The 25,694-nt window shown below is 27.2% G+C and overlaps 1 protein-coding gene, 1 non-coding gene and 2 pseudogenes across 2 annotated transcripts; 2 read left to right on the plus strand and 2 right to left on the minus strand.

Annotated features, from left to right (window-relative positions):
• Window positions 1-4,798: 4,798 nt before the first annotated feature.
• On the plus strand, window positions 4,799-5,991 carry LOC126551876 (uncharacterized; annotated as a pseudogene).
• A 1,336-nt stretch (window positions 5,992-7,327) lies between these two features.
• Window positions 7,328-7,399, plus strand: Trnag-ucc (transfer RNA glycine (anticodon UCC)). Its single transcript has one exon. It is a non-coding gene; the product is annotated as a tRNA-Gly (tRNA).
• A 4,923-nt stretch (window positions 7,400-12,322) lies between these two features.
• On the minus strand, window positions 12,323-14,112 carry LOC114126325 (uncharacterized). The gene is made up of 3 exons (XM_027990241.2): window positions 14,037-14,112; window positions 13,382-13,576; window positions 12,323-12,684 (listed from the first exon to the last, which is right to left on the minus strand). Exons 1-3 carry the CDS (start codon window positions 14,110-14,112, stop codon window positions 12,389-12,391), a joined length of 567 nt encoding a protein of 188 aa, XP_027846042.2. The 3' UTR covers window positions 12,323-12,388.
• A 1,119-nt stretch (window positions 14,113-15,231) lies between these two features.
• LOC126552520 (uncharacterized) lies at window positions 15,232-25,297 on the minus strand (annotated as a pseudogene).
• Between the last annotated feature and the right edge of the window lie 397 nt (window positions 25,298-25,694).

A 25,694-nucleotide genomic window follows, 5' to 3' on the forward strand; every position in this document is an offset into this window, starting at 1 on the left:
ATGATATAATGTGTTCAAGTAACACACAGAAACTAATGATCAAACACTTTTCACAAACTCACACAGCTAAACACAAAAATTATTCAATATTGCCTTTATCCAACCCCTTGAAAACGGTATGCTTTCAATGTTATTAGTTCTTATATGAGTGTAAATATGACAATTTTGTTAGTAATTAGCAAATTTAAGACATAAGACTTCATTCCTAACAGATGAAAGGATAACCATTAGATTCATTATAAAATTTAGAAAAAATATGATATAACTCATTGACAAAAATGATAATATATAATTTAGAAAAAAATAATAACCAATTTTTTATTTTTTATTATTTACATTCATACAAATATGACTCTTTTATTAATACTTTGCTGATTTAAGACATAATATTTCATTCCTAACAGATGAAAGGATAACCCATTAGATTCGTTTTAAAATTTAGAAAAAATATACTTTTACTTTTTGAAAAATATTATAATATTTAATTTAGAAAAACATAATAACCAATTTTTTATTCTTTTTATTTACATTCATATAAATATGACTTTTTATTAATAATTTAATAAAACACTTTTCACAAACTCACACAGCTAAACACAAATATTATTCAATATTGCCTATATCCAACCCCTTGAAAACGGTATGCTTTCAATATTATTAGTTCTTATATGAGTGTAAATATGACAATTTTGTTAGTAATTAGCAAATTTAAGACATAAGATTTCATTTCTAACAGATGAAAGTATAAAAATTACATTCATTTTAAAATTTAGAAAAAATATGATATAACTCATTGAATAAAATGATAATATTTTATTTATAAAATGATAAAAAAAAGTTTTAATTTTTGATTATTTACATTCGTATAAATATGACTATTTTTTTAATAATTTGCTTATTTAAGACATAATATTTAATTGCAAACACATGAAAGTATAAGCATTAGATTCATTTTAAAATTTAGAAAAAATATGATAAACTCATAGAATAAAATGATAATATTTAATTTATAAAAAAATAATAACCAATTTTTTATTTTTATACTGTGTAAATATGATTATTTTGTAAATAATTTTCAAATTTAAGACATAATATTTCATTCCTAACAGATGAAAGTATAATAATTAGGTGCATTATAAAATTTAGAAAAAATATACTATTACTTATAAAAATTATAATATTAAATTTATAAAAATATAAAAACAAAGTCTTAATAATTTAATTATTTACATTCGTATAAATATGACTATTTTGTTTATAATTTGCTTTTTTAAGACATAATATTTCATTTCTATCAGATGAAAGTATAATCATTAGATTCATTTTAATATTTAGAAAAATATAATATAACTCATTGAAAAAAATGATAATATCAAATTTAAAAAGACTAAAAACTAATTTTTACTTTTTAATTATTTACATTCATTTTTATATCACTATTTTGTTTATAATTTGCTAATTTAAGACATATTATTTCATTTCAAACACATGAAAGTATAACCATAAGATTAATTTTAAAATTTAGAAAAAATATGATATAACTTATTGCATAAAATGATAAATTTAATTTATAAAAAAATTAAATATAATTTTTAGTTTTTAGTACGTTTATGAATATGACTATTTTGTTTTTAAAATTAGGTTATGCTAGGTTAAAAATTTTGTTATTACCATTAGATTCATATTTAAATGTAGGTTAACTATAATATAACTTATTGATTAAAATGATAATACTTAATTTAAAAAAAGTAGAACCTAACTTTCAATTTTTGATTTTTAATTTGCATGTAACTATGCCAACTTCCTATTTAGTTTTAATGAGTCATCTTGGAGAAGTCTATTATATTTACGAAAATGAATTTATAATATATGGTTTAAATATATTTAAACTAATAAACTATAAATATTGATGTAGTCGTAATTTGTGTAGTGAGTATATGCTTAAATGGGCTTGGTAAATAAATGTGAGGGGCTTTTCCCCCCACAACCGTCAAATATATACTACTTTAATATATTAAAGCGTGGATTTGTATGTATTTATTGTAATTACAAATTTATTCTGGTTGATAGTATAATGTGCTTACTGCTAAGTGAGTAAAAAATTTGTTTTATAACATAATGATTTAAAAAATGAAACTTTTTAATGCATATTTTTGCATTATTTTGAAATTTTTCTATTTTAAGGGCTTACTTTAAAATTTTATTTGTGTATTTTATCTTTTAGGGCATATATATTTCGATGTTTTGTTTTAAACATTTTTTAAATTTATACTGTTGTTTTTTATGATATAAGAAAAAGATATTACATTTTTATACTTTTGATTAATATAAAAATAAATTAATAGGTGTAGGTATATTTGTAGGAATAAACAGTTTTTCCAAAAATGGTCTTAAATAGGGCTTAGATCAATCGGGGAAATAAAATAATAAAATATCTATTACGACCATGATTGTCGATTGACATTATTTTATATGATCATCATTTTTTTATGCATATTATTTATTTTTATGATTATTTTAACATTTTAATGTATATATATTAATACATATTTAAGACTTTTTAGCGCATGTTTTATTGGTTTTTAATACATATTAATCCGCGCTTTAATTATTATATTATAATTTATTTTTTATTATTATATCTATATTATGAGTTAATGACACATAGATAGTAAGTAATTAAGTAATATAAACAGCTGTTTTAATTATGAAAACCGTAAAATCAATAAGGTTAGTTTATTTTTATTTATTAATTCAAAATCATATATCAAATTGGTAAGTTTGTAGAATAATTAATGCAATCCCATACGTGTGTACCCGCGTATCATGTGTTATTCTATAAGTATACGCACTTACAGAAAAACTGAGAAGTGAGTATACGCCGTACACCCGCATATATGCTCCACTACACCACTGACTATAATATCATAAATATTGTGTTTGCGCGATAGTACCAGGCACCAGCTACCCAATACTCCATAGCCGGGCATAGAATAATGTAGACTGGAATTTGGAACAAGTAATACCTACCGTACCTCTTTATTTAACATTTAGTAACTAAACTATTCGGTGAAACATAATTGCGCCCTTGCTAATGATTAACTAATGATTCATTACCAGTTAAAACGATTTAAACTCTCATAATCTTCAGAATACTCCGAATATACATTTTTCTTAGTAAATTTGCGAGCATCATCGACAATTATTCCCTCCTGACGTTAATTATTAAAAAAAATTAAATAAAAAAATATAAAAATAATAATAATTAAAAAATAATTAATATTATTAATATTATAATAATAATAATTTAATATAATTAAATTGTAACTAATGAAATGCATTAAAAAAATGTGTTTACGCTTGTGTGAGAATATAGCTAATTATATTGATATCAATTATCACTACCAACAGTTTACGGCTAGGTTCACATGGACGCGCGTACACGTAACAAAGTAACAATCACAAATGATAACAAATCACAGTACAATAATAATACAATTTTGAGCAAAATTATGTATATTTAAAAATAATATTTATTGAAAATATGCATTTCGATTTAATAACTGGAGTTCTTATAGAATAGTAAATGAGGCTCATTTAATGAGTCTAGACGGTTGACGGTGTCTTTAATAATATTATTAATTACATTTTACATTATTTCCTTTATTAATATAATAATATATATTACCTTTATAGTTTATACATTTATGTTATACAAATAAGTGAATTAATAATGTATATTAAATCGGGTACACAAACACAATGTACCTTATGCATTTTTTAGTACCTATATTATATTACCTATATATTTTAAAAATGTTAAATGCCGCCTTTGAAAAATGCAGTCCTAGGCGGGGGCCTATGACGCCTACCCCTTGAGCCGTGCCGGTTAGGCGCCACCACTACTGTGTTTGGGGACCTAAACGCGCGTGTCAACTGAACGGTCCGATAACAGTCAACAGTATTTAATTTTGCGATGCCACGCGCGTTTACGCGCGGAAATAGAATCTTAGGCTAGGTTCACATGGACATGGTTAATCGCGCGTATTTAGATATGCGAGTTTCTTATACATCGTTCACATGGACGCGCGTACACGCGAGTCGATCGCGACAACGACGCAAAATTCTATTTCCGCGCGTAGCTTCGCGAAATTAAATACTGTTGATTGTTATCGGACCGTTCAGTTGACACGCGCGTTTAGATCCCCACACACAATAGTGGTGGCGCCTAATCGGCACAGCTCAAGGGATATGCGACATAGGGCGGAATTTTTCAGAGGTGGCATTTAACATTTTTAAAATATATAATATAATATGCTAAAAAATACATTTTGTGGCTATACCATGTGACCATAATTACGTTTGTGTGGGTGTGTAGATACTTTGTGTTTGTGTATCCGATTTCCGAAGTATACATTTTTAATTTACTTTGTATATAATAAATGTATAAAGGTAATATATATTAATATATATTAATAAAGGAAATAATATAAAATAAAATTAATGATAATAATATTATTATTAAAGACACCGTCTAGACTCATTTACTATTCTAAGAACGCCAGTTATTAAAGCGAAATGTATATTTTCAATAAATGTTATTTTTGAACATAATATATTATTATATTATGAAATTGTACTGTGGTTTATTTTGTGATCAATTGCGATTGTTACCGTGAGCAGCTTGTGTCACTCGTATCACTTTATTAAATATTATAGTTTACTTTCACCGTGATCGGTTTGAATATCGTGTGAATTTATTATTCTTTGAAAAAAAGTGTCTTTTGTATAAAAAAATATGGAAATTAACATAGACACATTAATCAATGAAGTTGAAAAAAGGCCTGCCATATGGGATATGTCAAGCCATGATTACTCAAACCGAACACTGAAGAGAAGATGTTGGGAAGAGTTGGTGCTTATTTTTTGTAGCACAGAGGATTCGGAAGAGAAGAAAAAAAGTTTAGGTAGGTACTTAATTAATCTATATTTTATTATAACAATGTTGAATTAAAATTTACAAAAATAGAAAAATATTTAAATCATTTTATCTTGCCATTCTAATTTACCATCATTTATAAAATGATTTGTAAACTGTTTTCGAATGGTATCAGCATCACGTACATTACGACCAGTATAGGTTGGATTAAGATTTGATAATGGTGCTTCATAAAGCGTATCTTCGTATTTGAAACCGTCTCTCACTCTGACATAGTTATGTAAGGCACATATAGCTTTAACAATATTTTCTGCAAACTCGATCTTAACATCTAGTGGTCTGTGCAATATTCGCGAGGTCTGCATATTTATACTATGGAAGATTACAATTTCTACAGCCTACTATAAAAAAAAATTTGACTGAGAGTAATTTTGAGACTGCAGAAGTTGGTGATGATGAAGACGTAGAATCAGCCACTGAAAATTTTATTGAAGAAGACAGTCCCAGTGCTTCAAACAAGGAAGGTATTTTCAAAACTCCTCCTAACCACCAACGAAAAAAAATAAAACTTCATCCTGCTGATGAACACTTCGCAAATATAATCGAAAAAAGTTTAAATCAAAGGAATGTCGCAGATAAAAAAGAAGACGATGAAGATAAATTGTTTTGTTTGTCTTTAGTTAAGGAAATTAAAAAAGTACCCGAAACTATGTGTTTAAAAACTAAAATTGAAATTTATAACCTAATTCTTAAAAATCAGTCAGTTTCAACTCAATCTCACCCTCTAAATACTACAAATATCTCTCAATCTAACCATTTAGCTACAGCATACAGTCAACAATATACACCACGATTTACATATTCACAATACGATCATCCAAATTACACAACTGCAGTTCCGTATGGTACGCCTCATCAAATGTACACTCAAATGAACCAAAATAATATAGTACCATCACCTGCCAGTGACATTTCTCAAAAGTCGTCAGATCTTGATATATTTGGATGAAAATATAATTTAAAAAATATATAAAGTGATTCTATTTATATAAGTACTTCTTTTTAATTTTGTTAAACGTTAAAGGTTGATTTTTTTATTTTGTTTTAAATTTTAACATTAAAATGTTTTTTCTTTCATATGGTGATATTAAAATTTACTTTGTTTTATAATAAAAGTAGTATAAAAATATATTTCAGTAAATAATAATTTAAGCAAAATTTTTGTTTAATTTCCTTTAATTATTATTAGTTATAATAATTTACACAGACTTACCTTAAAGTGACGATAAGTTTTTCGTTTGGTGATATGCAATATCTTATTGCATTTTCATCAGCTTCTAGATCATCTTTAATTATGTCTAATAGATCATCAAATGATTTAATAGACATTCTAAAATAATTAAAAAATTTGTCATCGTGTTCTCAAAGTTTTGGATATAAGGTAATATAAAGACTAAAAGAAAGTCTTGTTTTTAAAATTGGATGAACCCAATATTTTCTTTCCCTTTTTTGTCTTTGTCTTCTTATCCTTCGGTGGACAACCCATAAACACACAGCATCTACTACGTCCATTCTCGATGGATGTCTGAACTGTACTAAAATATTATTTACTTTGATATCTATTATTTATTACTTACACTGCTTTATTCAACGCGCGTAAAACGCAGCTATCTGAACGGTCATACGCGCGTTTTGCGGCGGGCTAACGCGCGTGTACGCGCGTCCATGTGAACCTAGCCGTACGTCTAAAATAAAATAAGACACCTGCTCCGCAATGTACTTACCTACTCTTTTATGTAAAAAAACAAAATAAAACTAATCAACACAAACGAAAAACGAAACGAAACTTACTGATACAAATAAAACACAAAAAGAAACGATGTAAAAAAAAAAAATTAAATGTAATGACACAAACAAAATAATATTGCACTGCTCTGTTGAAATCTCTGTTGTAAATGTGAATATATATTATACACGGATATAATATAAAGTTTGAAAAATATTACCTAGTATGGGTATTGGTTTATTATGTCAACAGCATGTATTTTATCGTTTAAATTTGTATTATTAAAAGTTATGATACTAATACGAATGTTCGGTATGCATTAAATTAATAACAAAAAGTATTTACAAATTTTATTGGACTAAATATATTCCTAAAACACGCTCTGTGAAATCCTCTCTAATTTAAAAAAAACTCCACGACGATTAAATTAGTTTCAAAGCCAACCCGATTTTCACTTTTGCTTGTTTTAGGGTTTATATACAATATTATCATAGTATCATTTAATAACAATCTATAGTCACTAAAATCTCATAAAAATATATTATACACAAAGATAAAAAACCTACACTTTTAATAATATCAAATAGCACTAAATCACACGTGCGATGGTGGTGTAATGGTCAGCATAGTTGCCTTCCAAGCAGTTGATCCGGGTTCGATTCCCGGCCATCGCAAATAATATTATTTTGCTCCCATTTCTTATGAAATTTAAACTTATAGCATTTAATTTTTTATTATTTATTTATTTATTTTTTTAGTTTAATATATGCAATAATCCCTTAGTAATAAGTTAATGGCGATGAAACATTTTTAATGAATTAAAAAAAAATAATAATAATGACTTTGAAAATTAATAGTTTATTTGAATATAATAATTAATAAACCACAACAAAAACATATCTTTATTAGGATGGACATTAAAAGCTTAACCACAATAAATTATGAGCACCTATAAATATATATTTTTGTGATTGATAATAATACAAAACCCTTCTAAATATATATATTTAATATTTATAAGGTTGACATAAATGATATAATAATAATATTGTAGAAGTATAACACTAGTTTTAAATCAAAGTATAATATAAATATTAAAATATATAATGTTTATTTATTGTATTAATAGTATGCAGTATATTATGTTTAAAACAATCAAATTAATTAATTAATAAATATGCATTATATGAATGTTGCAACTTACAAATTATAGCAATGATACCTAATATTATTATAATTTTTAATAATAATATATTATATAGGTACTATATTGTCTATTAGGTACACCATATTATTTTAGTTTAATATAGAACTCAATACGCAATATCTTCCTGTAAATATTGTATAGAACAAAACAAAAAAATGAATAAAAAATGTCATTGTGTATGTAATATAACTAATAATATGTATTATAATAATATTAACAATAATGTATGAAAAACAATACTTCGAAAAAAATAAACCAAACTACGACCTACTGTAATTTCAAAACTAAAATAATCATAAAAGCATACCATGAAATAATAGTATAATAGTAGGTATTTATGTATTTATTATATATATTATTGATACATCGACGAGTTCGTATAATAAGGGGCTGTACAACACAACATAAAAAGTTCATCTGAAAAATCAGTTGTTGCTTGTACGCCATAAAAGCTCCAACATTGAACATTTTTTTTTCATTTGAGATTTTTATATAAGTATTTGTGTTAAAAAAAAAAACCTTTTAAAGTACTAATTACAGTTATTTTGTTCATTTATGATCAAACAACTCTTGATAGAGAAATACTCACTAAAAATTGTTCGCCGCCATTAATTCATAATTAAGAGATTTTATTATATAAATTAAACTAAAAAAAAAATAAATAATTAATTAATAATTAAATGCTATAAATTTAAATTTCACAAGGGATGGAAGCAAAAAAAGTTGCTGCGATGGCCAGGAATTGAATCCGGATCAACATTGCTCACCATTACACCACCATCGCATGTATAGCATTAAGCTATTTGATGTTATTAGAAGTGTAGGGTTATTATTTTTGTATACAATATTATTGTATTAATAGTATTAGTGTTACACAAAGACCAGCAGAATTATTGAAAATATAAAGCATTCATAACATAGTATATTATAGTGTACGGCTATGAACAAAAATAAGTTGAAACTAGTGATGGGCACTACCGAATAGTTTACACTATCGAATATCTATTCGAATGTTTTTTACATAACCGAATAATAGTTTTTAAATAAAAACTATCGAATAGGTTGATAAACTATCGAATAGTTCGGAAGACTATTCGAATAGCACTATCGAATAGGTTGATAAACTATCGAATAGTTCGGAAGACTATTCGAACTATTCGAATAGTTTTAAAACTATCGAATATATCGTGACTATTCGAATGTTTTAACTATTCGAATAGTTTTGGAATGACTATCGAATAGTTCGAATAGTGAACTACTATCGAATAGTTCGATAGTGACTATTCGATAGTGCAAATCACTAGTTGAAACTCCTGTTTATCTTAAAGGTATTAATTATAGAACGTGCAATATAGGTACATAGGAGAATATTTAATTATAATATTATAATATATTTCTTCATCAAATTCACATAATACATCTTAAGGAAATCTATAATTAAGTTTATTTTCATCGTTTTCCTTGCAATTTATATATATATAGATTATCTATTTAAACAATAAACATCTTCACACTTTTTTATATTAAAATAGTATTAATTTAAAAGTTAATAACAATTTAAATAATATAAAATATACCTAATGAAAATTACATAGATACAAATAAATTGGTATTAATTTTATTTATGGGTGAGTGGATAGCTTCAAAATATTTTCAATTAGGTATCAAAAAAAAATTTATGACACTGCCCATCGGAAACATACCAAAATATTCTCATCGTTTCTTAATTTGAAACGTCATTCCGAAATTAATACAGTTTAACTTGGTATTTTGATTTATATAAATTAAATCCAACATTTTTTTGATTATTCTATTTGGCGTTTACAAATTATGTGGAATAGATTGTTGTTTAAACTATATTTGTTATTATTATTTAATTAATTAATTATTAAATTAGTTTATAATCATTTATGTCAATTTATAAATTAATATTTTAAATTTAGTGTACCTATTAATTTTTAATCAATAAATTGGTTACATTTATAAAATATATAAATATAATGGAATATTTTAAAAGTTAAATTTCAAATTAATCTAGAAAATATAAACACTTATATTTTATTATTTATAATAACATGATTTTTAAAAGTTTAAAACTAATTTATAGAATTATATAAATAAACATTTAACTTGAGTCCTTTAGTCATTGATTTCTGAATAACAACAATAAAAAAATCCCTTTACTATCTATTTCACAAAATTCTAAGATTTAAAATGAATAAAATTATCAAGTTTTAAAGTTTGGAGAAATAAAAACCTTAAACAGTAGATACCTACAATAGACATTGAAAAATAAAAACACATATTTTTTCTTCATAATCTGTTACAATAATGTTTGTACAATTTATTCAAAGGAATCTGAACGCATAGAGTGTGAATGTGTTTTATTATATTTAAAATTGGTGTATAGTGTCCTCTTAATAAACTGCAAATATTCAAATAAAAATTAATTAATTAATTTTTTTTTATATAAATTTGTATTAATTAATATTGTATACTTACGATTACTACCAACTAATTAAGTTTTCATATGTATTTTTTTTTCTAATGACAATTAAAATTATAAAGAATAAATAAAGTGTACAATGTTTTATGGGCAATTTGGTGTGACTAGCATATTACTTAGAATATTTAAAACAAAGAAGGAATTTCAATAGTATAGTAAATAATAACTATAATACATCAAAATTAATTATTAATAAATCATAATTTTTAAATATTAACTCATTTATTTAATAATAGTATTTAAATAATATTGTATCAACATTTTAAAATCGTAATAATATTTTTCAATTCATAGTATCAAGATAAAAATTTTTTTTTTCTGCAGGGAAGTAACTTAACAAAAGTTACTGGTTACAGACTAAAGCAACAACATGTATTATTTTATAAGTAATTTGATAATTTAATTACATTTGATTATAAAAAATGTATATTTAATATGATTTGATATATTGTAATAACATTTCTAAATTATTCATTTACTATAATTTTTTAAACATATTTTTTAAAACTAATCAGTAATCGATAATATGCAAATACATTATATTGATTAAAACTACAATTGTCTGGCAATAAAATGTTGGTAATGACTAATGTCTATTTGATATAAATATTCTACTTTTAGTAAGTATAGTAATTTTAAATTATTAGTTTGGAAAATGCATTGTAATATTTAAATTTGCTATTTGTTATTGATTATAATAATATTACTAAATGTAAGTATAGAAGAATGATGTATTGATGTATATAATTTGTTAGAATTTATTGTATTTTTTTAGTCCTTCATTAAATTATTATAGTTTTAAATTTTCAACCAAACATATTAATATATAAATATTTACACTGCATATTTCACATTTAATTACCGAATATAAATGTGATTGGTTTATATTAATCAATAATCATATATTTAAAATCAAAGTATAAAATATATAGTTAGTGTTGTAATAGTATTTATAGTATAAAATACTATAAATTAAATTTCAAATAAATCTAGAAAATATAAACGCCCATATTTTATTGTTTATGATAACATGAATTTAAACAATTTTTAATTATTGTATAATTTCAAACCACTATTATTTACCTGAGTGTTTTTCATAGTTAATATACAAAATATTAAGTTCCAAGTTACTTAGTTACACAATTATTTATATTTAGGTAAGCCAAGTAAGGTACTATAATATATTTATAGCATGAATAGGTTTATTTGAAATATTGATTCTAAACATGACATCTTAAATCAAATGTTAATGCTTGGATAGTAATCATCTAGTTTTAAAATAATACACAGTTAACTCGAATCTTTTAGTCATTGACTTCTGAATAACAACAATAAAAAGCCTTTAACCATATATTTCACAAAATATCAAGATTTAAAATGAATTAAATTAGAAACATTAGTTCAGAAAATAAAAGTGCATAGAAATAAAACTCAAAACAATAGATTCAATACAAAATAAAAACACCAATTAAAATATAAATATATTTATATACATATTATACTATGCAATTAAATATATGTACCTATAATTTTCATTGGGTTATTTAACTTTATTTTGAATTCCTACAGGTATGATTATGTCCTAGAGCTCATATACTTACTGCTTGTTTTACTAATACAAAGTATATTTTTAAATGAATATATTATTGACTATTGTACAAAGAAAATATAATAAATTAATTACTTCTTGTGGAATGAACTAATAACTATTAATATTAATATCTATTTTTAATTTATTATGGTACAATAAATAAACAACACTTTAATGTAATAACTGTTTATTTTGTATGTAATTTTTATAAATTAAATGTAATTATTAATTAATGGTATTATATTATTAAATTAGATAGTAATAATAATATTAACTAAAGAAAAAAGTACTGTTTCTATTTTTAACACATATTAACTGATGGAATATTTAATGATATTTTTTTCGAGTACAATATGATATTACTTGTAGCGTTTTCCTTCTTCAGTTATATGGTACGGTAGGAAATAGATGTAGCTAAATGCATCGCGTGGGTACCCTGGATCAGTAAGTTTTTTACGGACTACAACTTGGACAATACCCCCCAAGTCATTCACAGGTCCATTAAACGGTAACAACCCTTTATCAGGTACTTTGGCACAGCAATTTTGGTTTCTGCCGCATGGTTTGTTGGCGGGGGGCCTATGGTTATACATTTTGCATATTTCATTGGACATGCAAATTCCCTGTGCACCGTTTGCCATGACGCAACTTTCAGCTATAAAAAAAAACGAAATTCTGTACATTAATATTGTAATTGTATAAAATCTTGTAGATCATATCAATTGATCTGTGGTCAGGCGTTGAATGTCTACACATCAATGCATTTTAATTTGTGAAGGTTTCACTCTAGATTTTAAATACTAAATGGAACAATGAATATAGGTATTGATTTTACAATGGTGCTTGATTTTTTTTATATTTGTCGATAAAATTTGATCGCAGTGTAAAAATGCTTGAAAATGTAATACAAGATTCTTTATGAGTTCATATGTTAATACAAAATATCAAATAACCACAATAATAAACTTTAAGCATTTCAATTTAGAATTTCGGTAAAAAAATCTTAAAATTATTAAAATTACTCTAAAGCTTGAAGTTCATAAAAACTTTCTTTTAAAATCTAAAATTTAAACGTTTAACAGGAGGGTAATTAAAAATTTTTTAACGTTTAATGTTAAAAAAAATTCCACCGGAAAAACAAACTAGTATTAAAGTATTGATTATAACAAAATTATGAAATATTGTAAAATGTCCAGAAGTTGAATAAATTTTATTGTTATAGAAGTTATAGACTATAGTTATGTTTTGCACTGATAAAATAACAGACTAAAGGAGTTAACTGTTAAGTAAATGAGTAGGTAATAAATATTTTGGTTAACTATGTCCCTAAAAATTAACATTGTGTAACTTACCGCATAAATCTTCGCACATTTCTCTGGCCTCGGGCAGTTCATAGTTTTCTTTGCATGTGTGCCATCCATTCGGCGTGTACAAAGGTCTGCATATTTTTAACTCCGTGTGGTAGTACCATCCGGTATATTTCCAGCCATCAATATAATATTCCGAAGCATTGCAATTTTCAGTAACTGGTCGGTGACATCTGTCATCTAAAGAAAACATAAATTAAATTTAATAATATAGTTCTACAGTGCGTAATTGGAAGTAAAGTTTAAATAAGTTAATATGTAAAATTTTAAATAATATCACTAAAAATCCATTCGATACTGAAAAATTTCGAATAAAAATTAAACTTATCATCAGAATATAACTCAATTGTGTTATTATTCATACCTATTTATAATAAGTATAAATAGTAATCGTTCAAATTACGTTTAATTTGTCATCCGCTGACAGCGAATGATAATTAAACGGAAAAACTGTTAATTATAAAATTATTCTAAAAATTATGTTCTCCAAATTATAAATTAATTATTACTCATATATTCCTTCCATTAAAAAATATGTTGATTTTTGTGTATTAAATAATACTGTGTGTAGTATAAAGGTAGAATAATTAATTTATTAATTTAATCTTAAAATAAAAAATAAATAATTATTACGATATACCTTTGGCTTGGGTGTCAGTGATGATGAAGATCATCATCCCTACAACATCTAGAATGTATGGTTTGGCGGCGAACATTGTTTGATTATTGCTTTTACTCAGTAAGAAATATTTGTTAGTGGAGATTAACGGATGTTTCAAGTGGTGCTGAAAGAATACACGTGACTGACTCTTACCATTCAAGAAGGGAAATTTCTTAAACAGCCTAACGTAATAGGGTGGGGGTGGCGCATATACTTGTGTGCGTATTTATTAGAGTACATGCATGTGGAATGTCTAAAGAATTCTGCTAATCGACCAAAGCATGCACTGTGCAATTTATAGTTCACCGGATCATAAACCAATTTTGATTTTATTATTATAATAATTATCATTATTATTATGCAAGTATAATATATCTAGCAGTTGTTCAATTTAAAATTTGAAAATGAAAATAATACAAGTCAAATCTATAAAGATGTAAATTGAAATTATGTAATGACATAGATTGGCACACTGTACGGTTGGAGGTAGTAAAGACGTGAGTACGTGACGCAAAAAATGTGTGTGGAAGTGGAAAAGGTAACGTAATCTTTGTCGTTGGGGTAAAGGCGGGGTCACAGGACCGGTTTTTTCATGCTAGGTGCTAATACAAAGGTTTAAGGTTAGGTTCATTTTTTTATTCATTAATAAAATGTGAATTTTAAATACATAAAACCTAATAGTCTTTCTTTTTTATAGAAGGAAAATGAATCATGGTAAAAAAAATGCTTTGTTTGAAGATGACAGATATTGACATTTTTTTTTTTGTGTAGAAATAATTCATTTCACCGTAACATTGTGAAATAAAAATTGTGTGTTATTGATGTGTAATATTTATAATCTATATCTATATCTATATAGTTAAAGCTAGATAATTCACTATCTTCCATTATACATTTTTGAAAATTATATCTAGTCTCTAAATTAAGGTTTGCACTTTGCACACTTACTTCATAATGTGTAGTTGCGGCACTGGTATTTACATAAATATTATAGATAAATAATATTATATATGATTTTCGCCGTCGTGGCGTCGTTATTACTTGGATAATTGGATGCAGTGGTGTTGGTGTATTTTTGAATATTAGGTATGCAAGGTGGTGTGTAAGATGTAACGTAGAATAAATAAATTTAAAATACCATAATTATTGACCCATCAAATATATTTGTCAAATCTTAAAGGCATACACAACCTAAAAAAAAAATTATGTTATTATCGATTTTGATATTTCACACTGTGGAAAAAAATTAACTCCGAAACAATTCTTATAAAAAAATTGCTTGTTTTAACTCATGGAACTTAACATTTTGGATGGCTACAACTCCATCATCAAAGTTATTATAATTAATTTTTTTTAACTACACCGTGTTAAGACATAAGTACTCTACATCGTATGAAATATAAGTGTAATAAATAATATAATACAATTATGAAAGTTGTCTATTAGATACCATTACGATTACCTACACCAATATCACCAAGAGTATCATGTATTTTGAATTAATAAAAGAATTTGCTATTTTATATACCTATTGATTATTCTACAATGATGTATACTCGTTGTGTCTTATAAAATACTACAATATCGTCTTGTACCTTAACATAATGTGTATTTGTTGACCACCTGCTGTTATGGTTTATAATGCATGTACACCGTACGGCGTACACGTATGCCCTTCGGTCAACGGGACGTGTTATCGGCGCCGCAAACACGATTACTGTCTTTTTATCTTTATGCTTGTATAAAAAAAAACACACACACACACATATCACCTTTGTACTCAAAAACATTTAATACTGTTGACTTAAATTATTTACGGTTAATAATTATACCCATATAATTTTATAACATATACGATATAAGTACCTAGTATAAATTATAATGTGCATACTTCATTCATATTTATTACATTATAATATATACTAAGTTTTAGTAGTGCAAGTAAATCATTAAAGACATTATGATATTTAAAGCACAATATTTTGAAATACTTTAAAACCAACATTAAAATATATATTTTTTTTTGTGAGCAAATGTGAAATCACAATGTTGTGTTTTTTTAAATATAACAAGGTGAAAAAGCACAATCGTTTTTCGCAAAAGAAAAAGGTAAAAAGTCCACAATCGCGTCTTACACGTGTACATAAAAGTATAAAACTACACTGGGTGTCTAGTAGGTATTGGTGAATATCACCAATTTAAAATAACCTCGTGTTAGGTATATTAACACATCTCAATACCAGCCACCCTGGTGTATTATGCACAAACATAATGTATTATATTAATGTGTTATCACTTATCAATACGCTCAAGGTTAGGTTAAATATGTAATTCTAGTAATCCTTATTAGTTATTATCATTATATATGGCTCGAAAAAACAATATTTATATTAATATAAATTTAGTTAAATTAAAAAATATGTAATACATTAAACTATTTTTTTTTTTTAAATGTCAATTTCTACATGTAATCGAGCTTATAATATAATTTTAATTTGTAACATTTTTAAGCGTTCTTGAAAATATGTACTTAGTAATAGGAAAATATATTCTTAACGACTTAATACAATAATATGTGATTTCATTTATATTAGTATATTAGACAAATATAATAATTCAATCATTCAATGGAAATGATTATTAAACGACAATTCAAATTTAATTTAGTTATAATTTAAATCACTATTTCATTATCGGTTTTAATTTACAAACGCGTAGAACGTTTTCTACACATAATTAAGGGGCTGCAACACTATTATTTTTATATGCATTATAGGTGCTTTGCATTTCCTTGTTTTAAAGGTGTTAACGAAATCCGATTATAATTTTGAAAAAAGATATGGAATTCTTGATGAGTCTATTATGCTTCTACCGGATGATTTTTTAAAATATCAAAAAATGAATTAATTAGTTATTAATAAAGTTTTATTATTTTATGTATTTCATTGAGCTGAAAAATCAAGTATAATTGGTATTTAAAAAAATCATCCGGCCAAAGCAAAGTTTAACTTCTAATCTTTAATTTTGTTCAGACGTATTTTAATCATAAAATGACTCTAAGAAGCGTACTAAAGGAAATACAATAATATCTTTTTACACTAAATTGAAAAAAAAATCTTCTGACAAGTGTTGCCAATGTAGTTTAGTGTCAATTCCGATAGTGATTGAACTCGATTACTCGAATCCCCCACCCAACACACCGAGAGAAACTATATTATACCTACCTACATATAGAATATGCTTATCTGTGTTGGTCTATCGTTTCCTATAAAATTAAACGCGGTTATTTTTAAAATCTAATGGCAACATAATTTGGTTTATTATTATATTTTAATGATACTCGCAATATTACAAATCTATAAACTATTTTACCAGCATAGTCATCGTGTTTGACATATTACACATTAATACTTAGTACTAGTAGTTCGGTATCTTATTGTAAGTTTGTATACCTATACGTATTACTATTTTCCCGTGTTATTTTTTCAACTATCCAATTCTAACTTCTACGTACATGAGATATTTGTATTTACAAAAAATAATTTGTAAGTTACCGGCTAGAAAAAGTAAGTACACCAATAAAGTATTATAATATATTCTTAAAATTAAATGTCAAATGTACAGTCATTATTTTTTTATAGCTGCACAAAAATCAATAGTGATTTTGTTAAGAATCGATTTTGCGTAAATATTCACGTATTACATTCTGAGCGTAGCGATGAATGTATTGATTTTACAATGTTATGTGTTTTTTTTTTGTTTCTGTCATCACGTATTAGGGTAGTAAAAGTGCTCCGATTTTCTTCGTCAGCATCTTTTCTGGTAGGAAAATGAATCTAGTTGGTACTTTGAGGGGGTCAAAAGTAAAAATTTCCCAACAGTTTTTTAACGCGTTGGGAAAAACTAACAAAAAATTAAGAAAAAAACGGGAATTTTTACGCACAGCCAATTTTTAGAAAAATCTATTTTGTTTTTTGGCGTAACACAAAAAATAATGAACGTAGATACTTGAAATTTTCACCGAATGTTAAAATTCATAATTTTAATACACCACAAAAATTTTCAAAATATTTTGCAAATTGTTGAGCTTTTTATAGGCCTAAGTAGTTTTCGGTAATTTTTTTTTTTTTTAAATGTCGATAAAAGTTTTTTCGTTCGGTCAAAATTCTTTAAAATGTAATACAAGGTTTTCCATAACTTGTTGTTAGTGAAAATTAAAAAAAAAGTTAAGCGTATTTTAAAATTTGTCTTTTATAAGTGTCTAAAGTTAAAATTTCGAAAAAATAAGTAAAAATCGCGAAAATTTAAAACTTTTTTGGATTCAGAAATTCATAAAATGCAATGATTTATCGTTGAATTCAAATTTAATAAATCCTGTGCCGTGACCAACTCGACAATCTCTGTACTGCCGCTCTGCTGAGCGGTAACTACTTACCTGCCTTTTTTCTTTGTTTTTTGTTTTGTTGACTTGATGTAAACCTACCATTATTATAGTAAAATAGCATTAATATATAACTACTTTTTGTATGATTTCTCTATGATTATTTATTAGAATATGGTTAATAAAAAGCATTGCAAAAAGACAAGAGGTTTTATGTCTAAAATACGTACGAAACCAAGAAAATCGTCAACAAATCTTGAAATGCGCTGGAAAAACAGATATAGGTACCTTATGCGTATATAATAAATACTACATTTACAATTTTAATTTTAATTAAAATAATTGTTTAGTGGACAAGATATTAATGTAATACGGGAAGAAACTCCACTTGAACCACCGACAAATATTATTGATGATGAACAAGCATCAATTATTTCCGAGAAAAATGACATATTAGCATTTTCTGAAGAATCTTATAATGATTAAAATAGTGTTTATAACTCATCTGAAATGCCTAATGATAGTGGCATTTTCGAAAACACTTTTTTAACCATAAGCTACTCACCTTTAAAACCAACACCATCTCACACATTTGAAATAACTGGTAGATGAATAATTAACTTAATACATTTTATAAAACAAATCCAAGAAATTTATCATACACCGTTCTCGTGTTCTTTCAAAGATATGCTACTTGAAAGTAAGTGTAGACATGGATTTAAGTCATCATTTAACTTCAAATGTCAAATGTGTTATTGAAACCGAAGATGAAAAATCAAATATGATTAAAATCAATACCGCAGCTGTAATTGGCATTGTTAATACTGGTGGAGGATATGGACAAATAAAAAAAATAATGACCACATTAGAGATTCCCAAAATGAACAATAATACATATAGTAAAGAACATGATGTTGTTTGTCAAAAATTCGAAGAGGCTGCAACACAAACCATGTATGAAGAATATTTCAAAAAGGTTATCTTAGAAAAAATGCCGCAACCACTACTCAAAGACTTCATAGGTGACGTAATTTATTTAACATGGTTAACAACGCTGACCATAGCAATAGTATTTTTAGCATTCAAATTATTCCCAGTCCTAATAAAAATAGATTTACTAAATCCCCCACCAATACTAGCAAGGATATAAAAAAAAAAAGAACATCACCAAATATCGTAACGAATTAACATAAATTATATATAAAAAAAAAAAACAAGCTACAAAAACAACATACACACTCATGCAACACACATAATATACATAAATATTTACAGATGAACGACATCGAAAAATTCGATCAAAAAAAAAAGATACAGAAATTACAAAATGCAATAAAAAGGGTAAAAGGAAACATAAAAAGAATTGGAAACGGGATCAATCCTGAAAACAGACACCAACAGAGAAGACAGAAAAAGAATAAAAAAAAAATTGATGAAAAAATCCGAGAGGGTTTCGAAAACCTTGTAAAATTCATTGAGTCCCTAGAATAGTATCCTTGATATATATAAAAAAAAAAACTACATAACAAATAGCCATAAAACGTTAAATACAATAATATAAATCGTATTATTATCTTTTCCCTCTCTCAACGCACAAGTCTAATATAACCGTGATCGTCAATCGTCACTAGTACTTTTATAGAAATATCCTTATAAATAATTCGGCCATAAGGACACGACTTCAATAGTTATCATGGCCATTCAAAAACAACAGAACATACAGAAGACAAGTTATCTATAAAAAAATAAAAACAATAATTTATTGCTTTTTGTCAGAATAAAAATATTAAGTCTTAAACCCAGAAAATTCTCTAAGAAGCCAATTGCCACCACGGAGAAGGACCAATCAACAAGACAGTTATAACATATAGGCACGTATTAAATATAATTAATTATTAATGGGATAAAACTAACAGATAAGCATAATTTATAGTCAATGACGCAAAAAAAAAAAAAACAGTAACCTAGTTATAATATAGTATAGTAATTAACATAGTATTAAGAAATTCTTAATGTATTCTTAAAAAATGAGGGCATTTTTTTAAAAAAAACAACGGGGACTGTCGTATATTGTAGACAGTCGTCCAAAAATTATTACTTAATATGTATAAAAGAATATTTTAAAATAAAATACGGGAGAGGCCGGTGAAGCTAAATGTGCTGAGGCAACAAGAAAATTTCGTATATAAGACCGCCGTACGCACAGGCAAGGAGGGTCCCGCTGTCGCTGAGTGAGTCGGCGAGAGCGTAGGTACGATGATCGTACGTGTGAAGCGACGATTATAGTACGGGCTAAACGAAATAGTATTTTTGATTGTTTATTCTGTGTTTTTTTTAAAAGGTTAATAAAAAAGTGTTTCCGACTAGAACAACCCGAGTTGGATATCATTTAAGTCTAGCTTGCGTTACTACCTTTATATAGAAAACAGTGCCGGGATATACGTACCACGGGTATATGTAATCTTCGAGTCTTTTCCACCATAAAGGAGCGTAGAATCGACAAGCGCACACCATCGTACCTCACTAGTTAACAGTGCCATTCTAATTTATTTTAGAGAGTGTCATTAACTAAAGAGTACGAAGGTAAGGCGTAGTTGATTTACCGCAAACCCATCGTACCTCACAAGTTAACAGTGCCATTCTAATTTATTTTAGAGAGTGTCATTAACTAGCGAATACGAGGGTAAGACGTACCCAGTTGGTTATACCGTGTATACCGTGTATACTGAAATACGGTTATACCACACAATGAATTACCAATGTTTAAGTCGGTCACTTGTTATACCACTACATATGAATCACTTGTGAACCGATTATGGGAACTGGAAGAAATACCACGCATTACATGTATGTCCAAAGAAAACCAACAGTGTGAAAAGCACTTCGTTGAGACATTTATTCGAGATAGCTCTGGTCTTTATACCGTAAGACTTAATTTTGTTAAAGAACCACCGCTGGTGAACAACTCTTACCAGCTCGCTGTTCAACGATTGAAGAAAGTAGAGAGAAGTCTGCAAACAAACCTGCCTTACATCAACTATATAAAGACTTTATGAGTGACTATGAAGCAGTTAACCACATGGCAATAGTTGATTCCACTAGTCCATTCCCAAATATTCATTCCGCATCATCAAGTCTTAAACCCCTCAAGTACTACTACAAAGCTTCATGTTGTGTTCGATGGATCGTGCACTATGGACACCGGAAAATTATTGAATGAACTAGTTCACAAAAGACAAAAATTACAGAAAGAAGTAATTAACATATTAATCCGTTTCCGTCTACCTCGCTATGTTATTACCGCAGATATTCGACAGATGTTCCGACAAATCTTGGAACACCTCGACGATCGTGTCTACCAAGGTATTGTCTGGCGTCCAAATGAATCTAGTCCAATAAGAATTTATACCTTAAATACAGTGACCTATGGGCTTATCACATCAAAATACCATGCTTAACGAGTCCTAAAGAAATTGGCCTACGACGAGCAAGGGATTCATCTTGAGTTGTCTGCGGTGCTACAGCAAGATTTCGATGTAAATAGGTAATGACTGAACGAGATGATGTTACTGCCACAATTAAACTACACCAGGAGCTGCTGAATTTGCTCGCCCCAGGTGAGTTTGAATTACGCAAATGGCTCACTAATTGCGAGGCAGTTTTAACGCACATTCCTGTAGCACTAAGAGCCATTCAACTAACGCTGGTCGACCACATGGATCCGTCAATTAAAATATTGGGTATATCTTGGAAACGAGATACATTCTTATTTCATGTTAAACCTTCCAAGGTTGGTGAAACATTTACTAAACGTTTATTACTCTCAGAGATTGCAAGGATTTTTTATTTTTGTGGATGGTTAAGCCCTCTAGTGATCATGGCGAAGATCATTATGCAACAGCTGTGGAAGAACAAGTTGGATTGGGACGACCCGCTGCCTGATACACTGATCAAATGGTGGTCGGATCATCGATCTTCTTACAGTGCTCTTCAATCCTTTGAATTACCACGGCATTACAAGGACAAATACACTCAGGTAACCACATATAGTCTGCACGGATTCAGTGACAGTTCGGAACAAGCTTATTCTGCTGCACTTTACCTAGTGTCGGTGTTTCCCGATAGCCGATCATCCTCACATTTAGTTCTGTCTAAGACCAGAGTCGCATCTCTTAAGACCCAACAAATACCAAGGCTTGAGTTGTGTGGTATAGCGTTGTTAGCTTCTTTGACCAAACACTTACTAGAGTCACTGTCTAAAATCAACATTGAATCAATCAATTTATGGACGGATTCTACCATCTCACCCTACAATGGATTCAGTGTGATTCACATCGGTGGACCACCTTCGTTTCCAATCGCGTTAGTCAAATTCAAACCTGGTGTCCATCAGCGGTGTGGCGGCATATACCGTCGCAACACAATTCTGCGGACCTGGCCTCCAGGAGTCTGTCAGGTGATCAACTCATTATGAATGCTTTATGGTCGCATGGTACACAATGGCTATCACTCCCCAATCCATGGCCACAGTCTACATTTGAAGGTGAGGATCATAATCAAACTCTCCAAGAGGAACGCAAGCCACATGACACCACACCTAAGTGGGCTTATGGTGAGATACTGCAGGAAACAGTCCATCCTGTAAAATATTATAATATTTATATAAGTTTACAACTATAAATAGGCAATAGCCAATAGGTAATTAATAATTATAAATTATAGTATAAATAATATTTACAATAACATCAGAATACCTATTACATTATTACTGATTATCAGGGTATTCAGTACTCGGAAGACCAAAATGACCCAAATATATTATAAACTTTTAAACATAATCTACAGTACCTATACACAATTGACGTTTGAGTGTTTGAAATTCCCTATATTAATCATTCAGTCACAAAAAATGTGACTTAGTAATTAGTATGGTGACTATCTATGTAACTATATATTATGGAAATCATGATGCATGGACGATACAGACCACGTAATGTATAATATGTTATAAAATTACGTTAATAGTATTACTATAAATGAAGTATTAGATAGTATTTTTATACTGCTTATACTTATTAAGTGGATATTATGAATAAATAGATAAATACATTTTAAAATAAAACTTTTTTATTTAGTATTACATTCATCGTTCTGCTTAAAATCTTAAATTGTAAATAATAAAATTTTTAAATTAAAATATTCATAAAACTTTGATACTCAACGAATAACAGTCTAAAATTCTTTTTTTTTTCATGTATTAATATCAAGTAAAAATTTATATAAAGGCAGGTATGTTGTAAAATGTAAATCATACTTTTATAAACATATCATTGTAAAATAAATACATTCATTGTTCTAATGAAAATTTAAAATTGTCAATCAATCAATAGGTAAAACATTGTTCAAGCAACACATAAATAAATAATAAAACACAAAATTACAAATAAACATAATGTATAAAACAGGTAGCGGTTGTCATATCTTGTCATAAAATAAGGAATACTATACCTAGTCTATAGTTTTTTGTTTGTAGAAGCAAACAAACAGTTTTTTATGTGTTTTAAAGTTAAATGTTGTTATCCTGTAAAAATGTTAATAGAAAAATTGTATTAACCATAAATTATTTTAGATATCTTCACTTGTTAAATATTATCGAAAATTCATCACCAATCTGTCCTTGTACATATCCATAATTTTGATGGCCTGCCCTACTAGGGAACATTAATACGTCCCCATCAACATTCAATGTTTAAATATTATGACGAATTATTTGCGTTCTAATAAATCTTTCTTGTTTCGAAATAGTGTCTCTAATCTGTAAGTTTTACAATTTTCTTTATACATTTAATATTTTCTTCATAAAAATTTCAATATAAATCATAAATATAACTATATTCTATGATTTCCCTAGGAATGTTATTACTAATAGTTACTAATATTAAAATATATACCTATTTGAATACTAAATTTAAAATAAAGTACCGTATAATTTTGTTGTGCTTGATGTAATTCAACATAACACTGATTTTCAATCAGGTTCAATTTCTCTATAACAAGCAAAATATACTTATGATTAAAAACTAATGATTATAATGGAAAAATAATATTTATAGAAAATCTGACGTATAAAATCCCATATATTGGGGTGCTTTGAAATTTGTGTCAATAAAGTTGAGTGGAATGATTCCAAATAATTATGGTCCTATATTCGCATCCAAAAACACTCAAAATCCTAGGACCAACTTGAGTTAGCCAGTATCTATCGATATATCCAACGAGGAATGTTCTCAACTGTTCTTCAATGTCCGAAAACTGTTGAACATAAATAATGATAGTCCTGAAACCATCATTATTCATTAATATCATATCTCGGACAATCTGGATGGCCTTTGTGTGCAGGTAAATGTGGTAGAGGTAATACCTAAAATTTTGAAATAAAATACAGAAAAACGAATGTAACTTAAAAGCTCAGTTAATCAATAATGCTTATACAACCATTTTCAAAACTCTGGCTGCAATAGGGTTATTTTGAAACAGATGATACACACTATCCATCTTTCGTTTTCTGTGTCTTATAACCGCCTGTGGAATGAAATTCATATACATTTAAATATTGTGTTGAAAATGGCATTTAAAGTTTGTATTATTTTTACTTATTTATGCTTACTTGACAATAATGAAACCAGAAACCCATTAATTTACTTTCAGTCATTATGGTTTGTACCGAATTCATCAATGGAGTTTCAAAATCTGTTATTATGCATAGTTTGGCGTAATTCAAGGGCAGCAAGTTGCGTACAACATTCAAAAGTGCTTCGTAGCTTTCCTGGTTCATTGAGATCAAAAATGCATATACCATTGGGAATGACTGAAAAGTACAAGGTTTACGTACATTTTTATAATTAATAATAAAGTTTTGTAATTGATAATTTAGATTAAAAGTAATTTTACTTACTACACTTCTGTACACTATCTGGAATGTGAAAAAAGGGCCTTTTTTTTTAGTTCTGGTGGACTTTTAGGAACCGTTTTAAATGTACCATCAATCCCGGCTACAACAACAGTGCCTAATCCTGCTCGATATCTCTCTATCGTTTCAGTATTGGCAAATACAACACCTACTTGATTTCAATTAACTATCGTGAAAGAACTCTTTTGGAAACCTAGTATAAGTAATAATTAATGTTAATTTTCTAATCATAGTTTTCATCAGGTATAATTCAGATACTTACAAATGGTTTCGTACAATACTGTTT

This window comes from Aphis gossypii, chromosome X (assembly GCF_020184175.1).
Source record: "Aphis gossypii isolate Hap1 chromosome X, ASM2018417v2, whole genome shotgun sequence".
Taxonomy (NCBI): domain Eukaryota; kingdom Metazoa; phylum Arthropoda; class Insecta; order Hemiptera; family Aphididae; genus Aphis; species Aphis gossypii.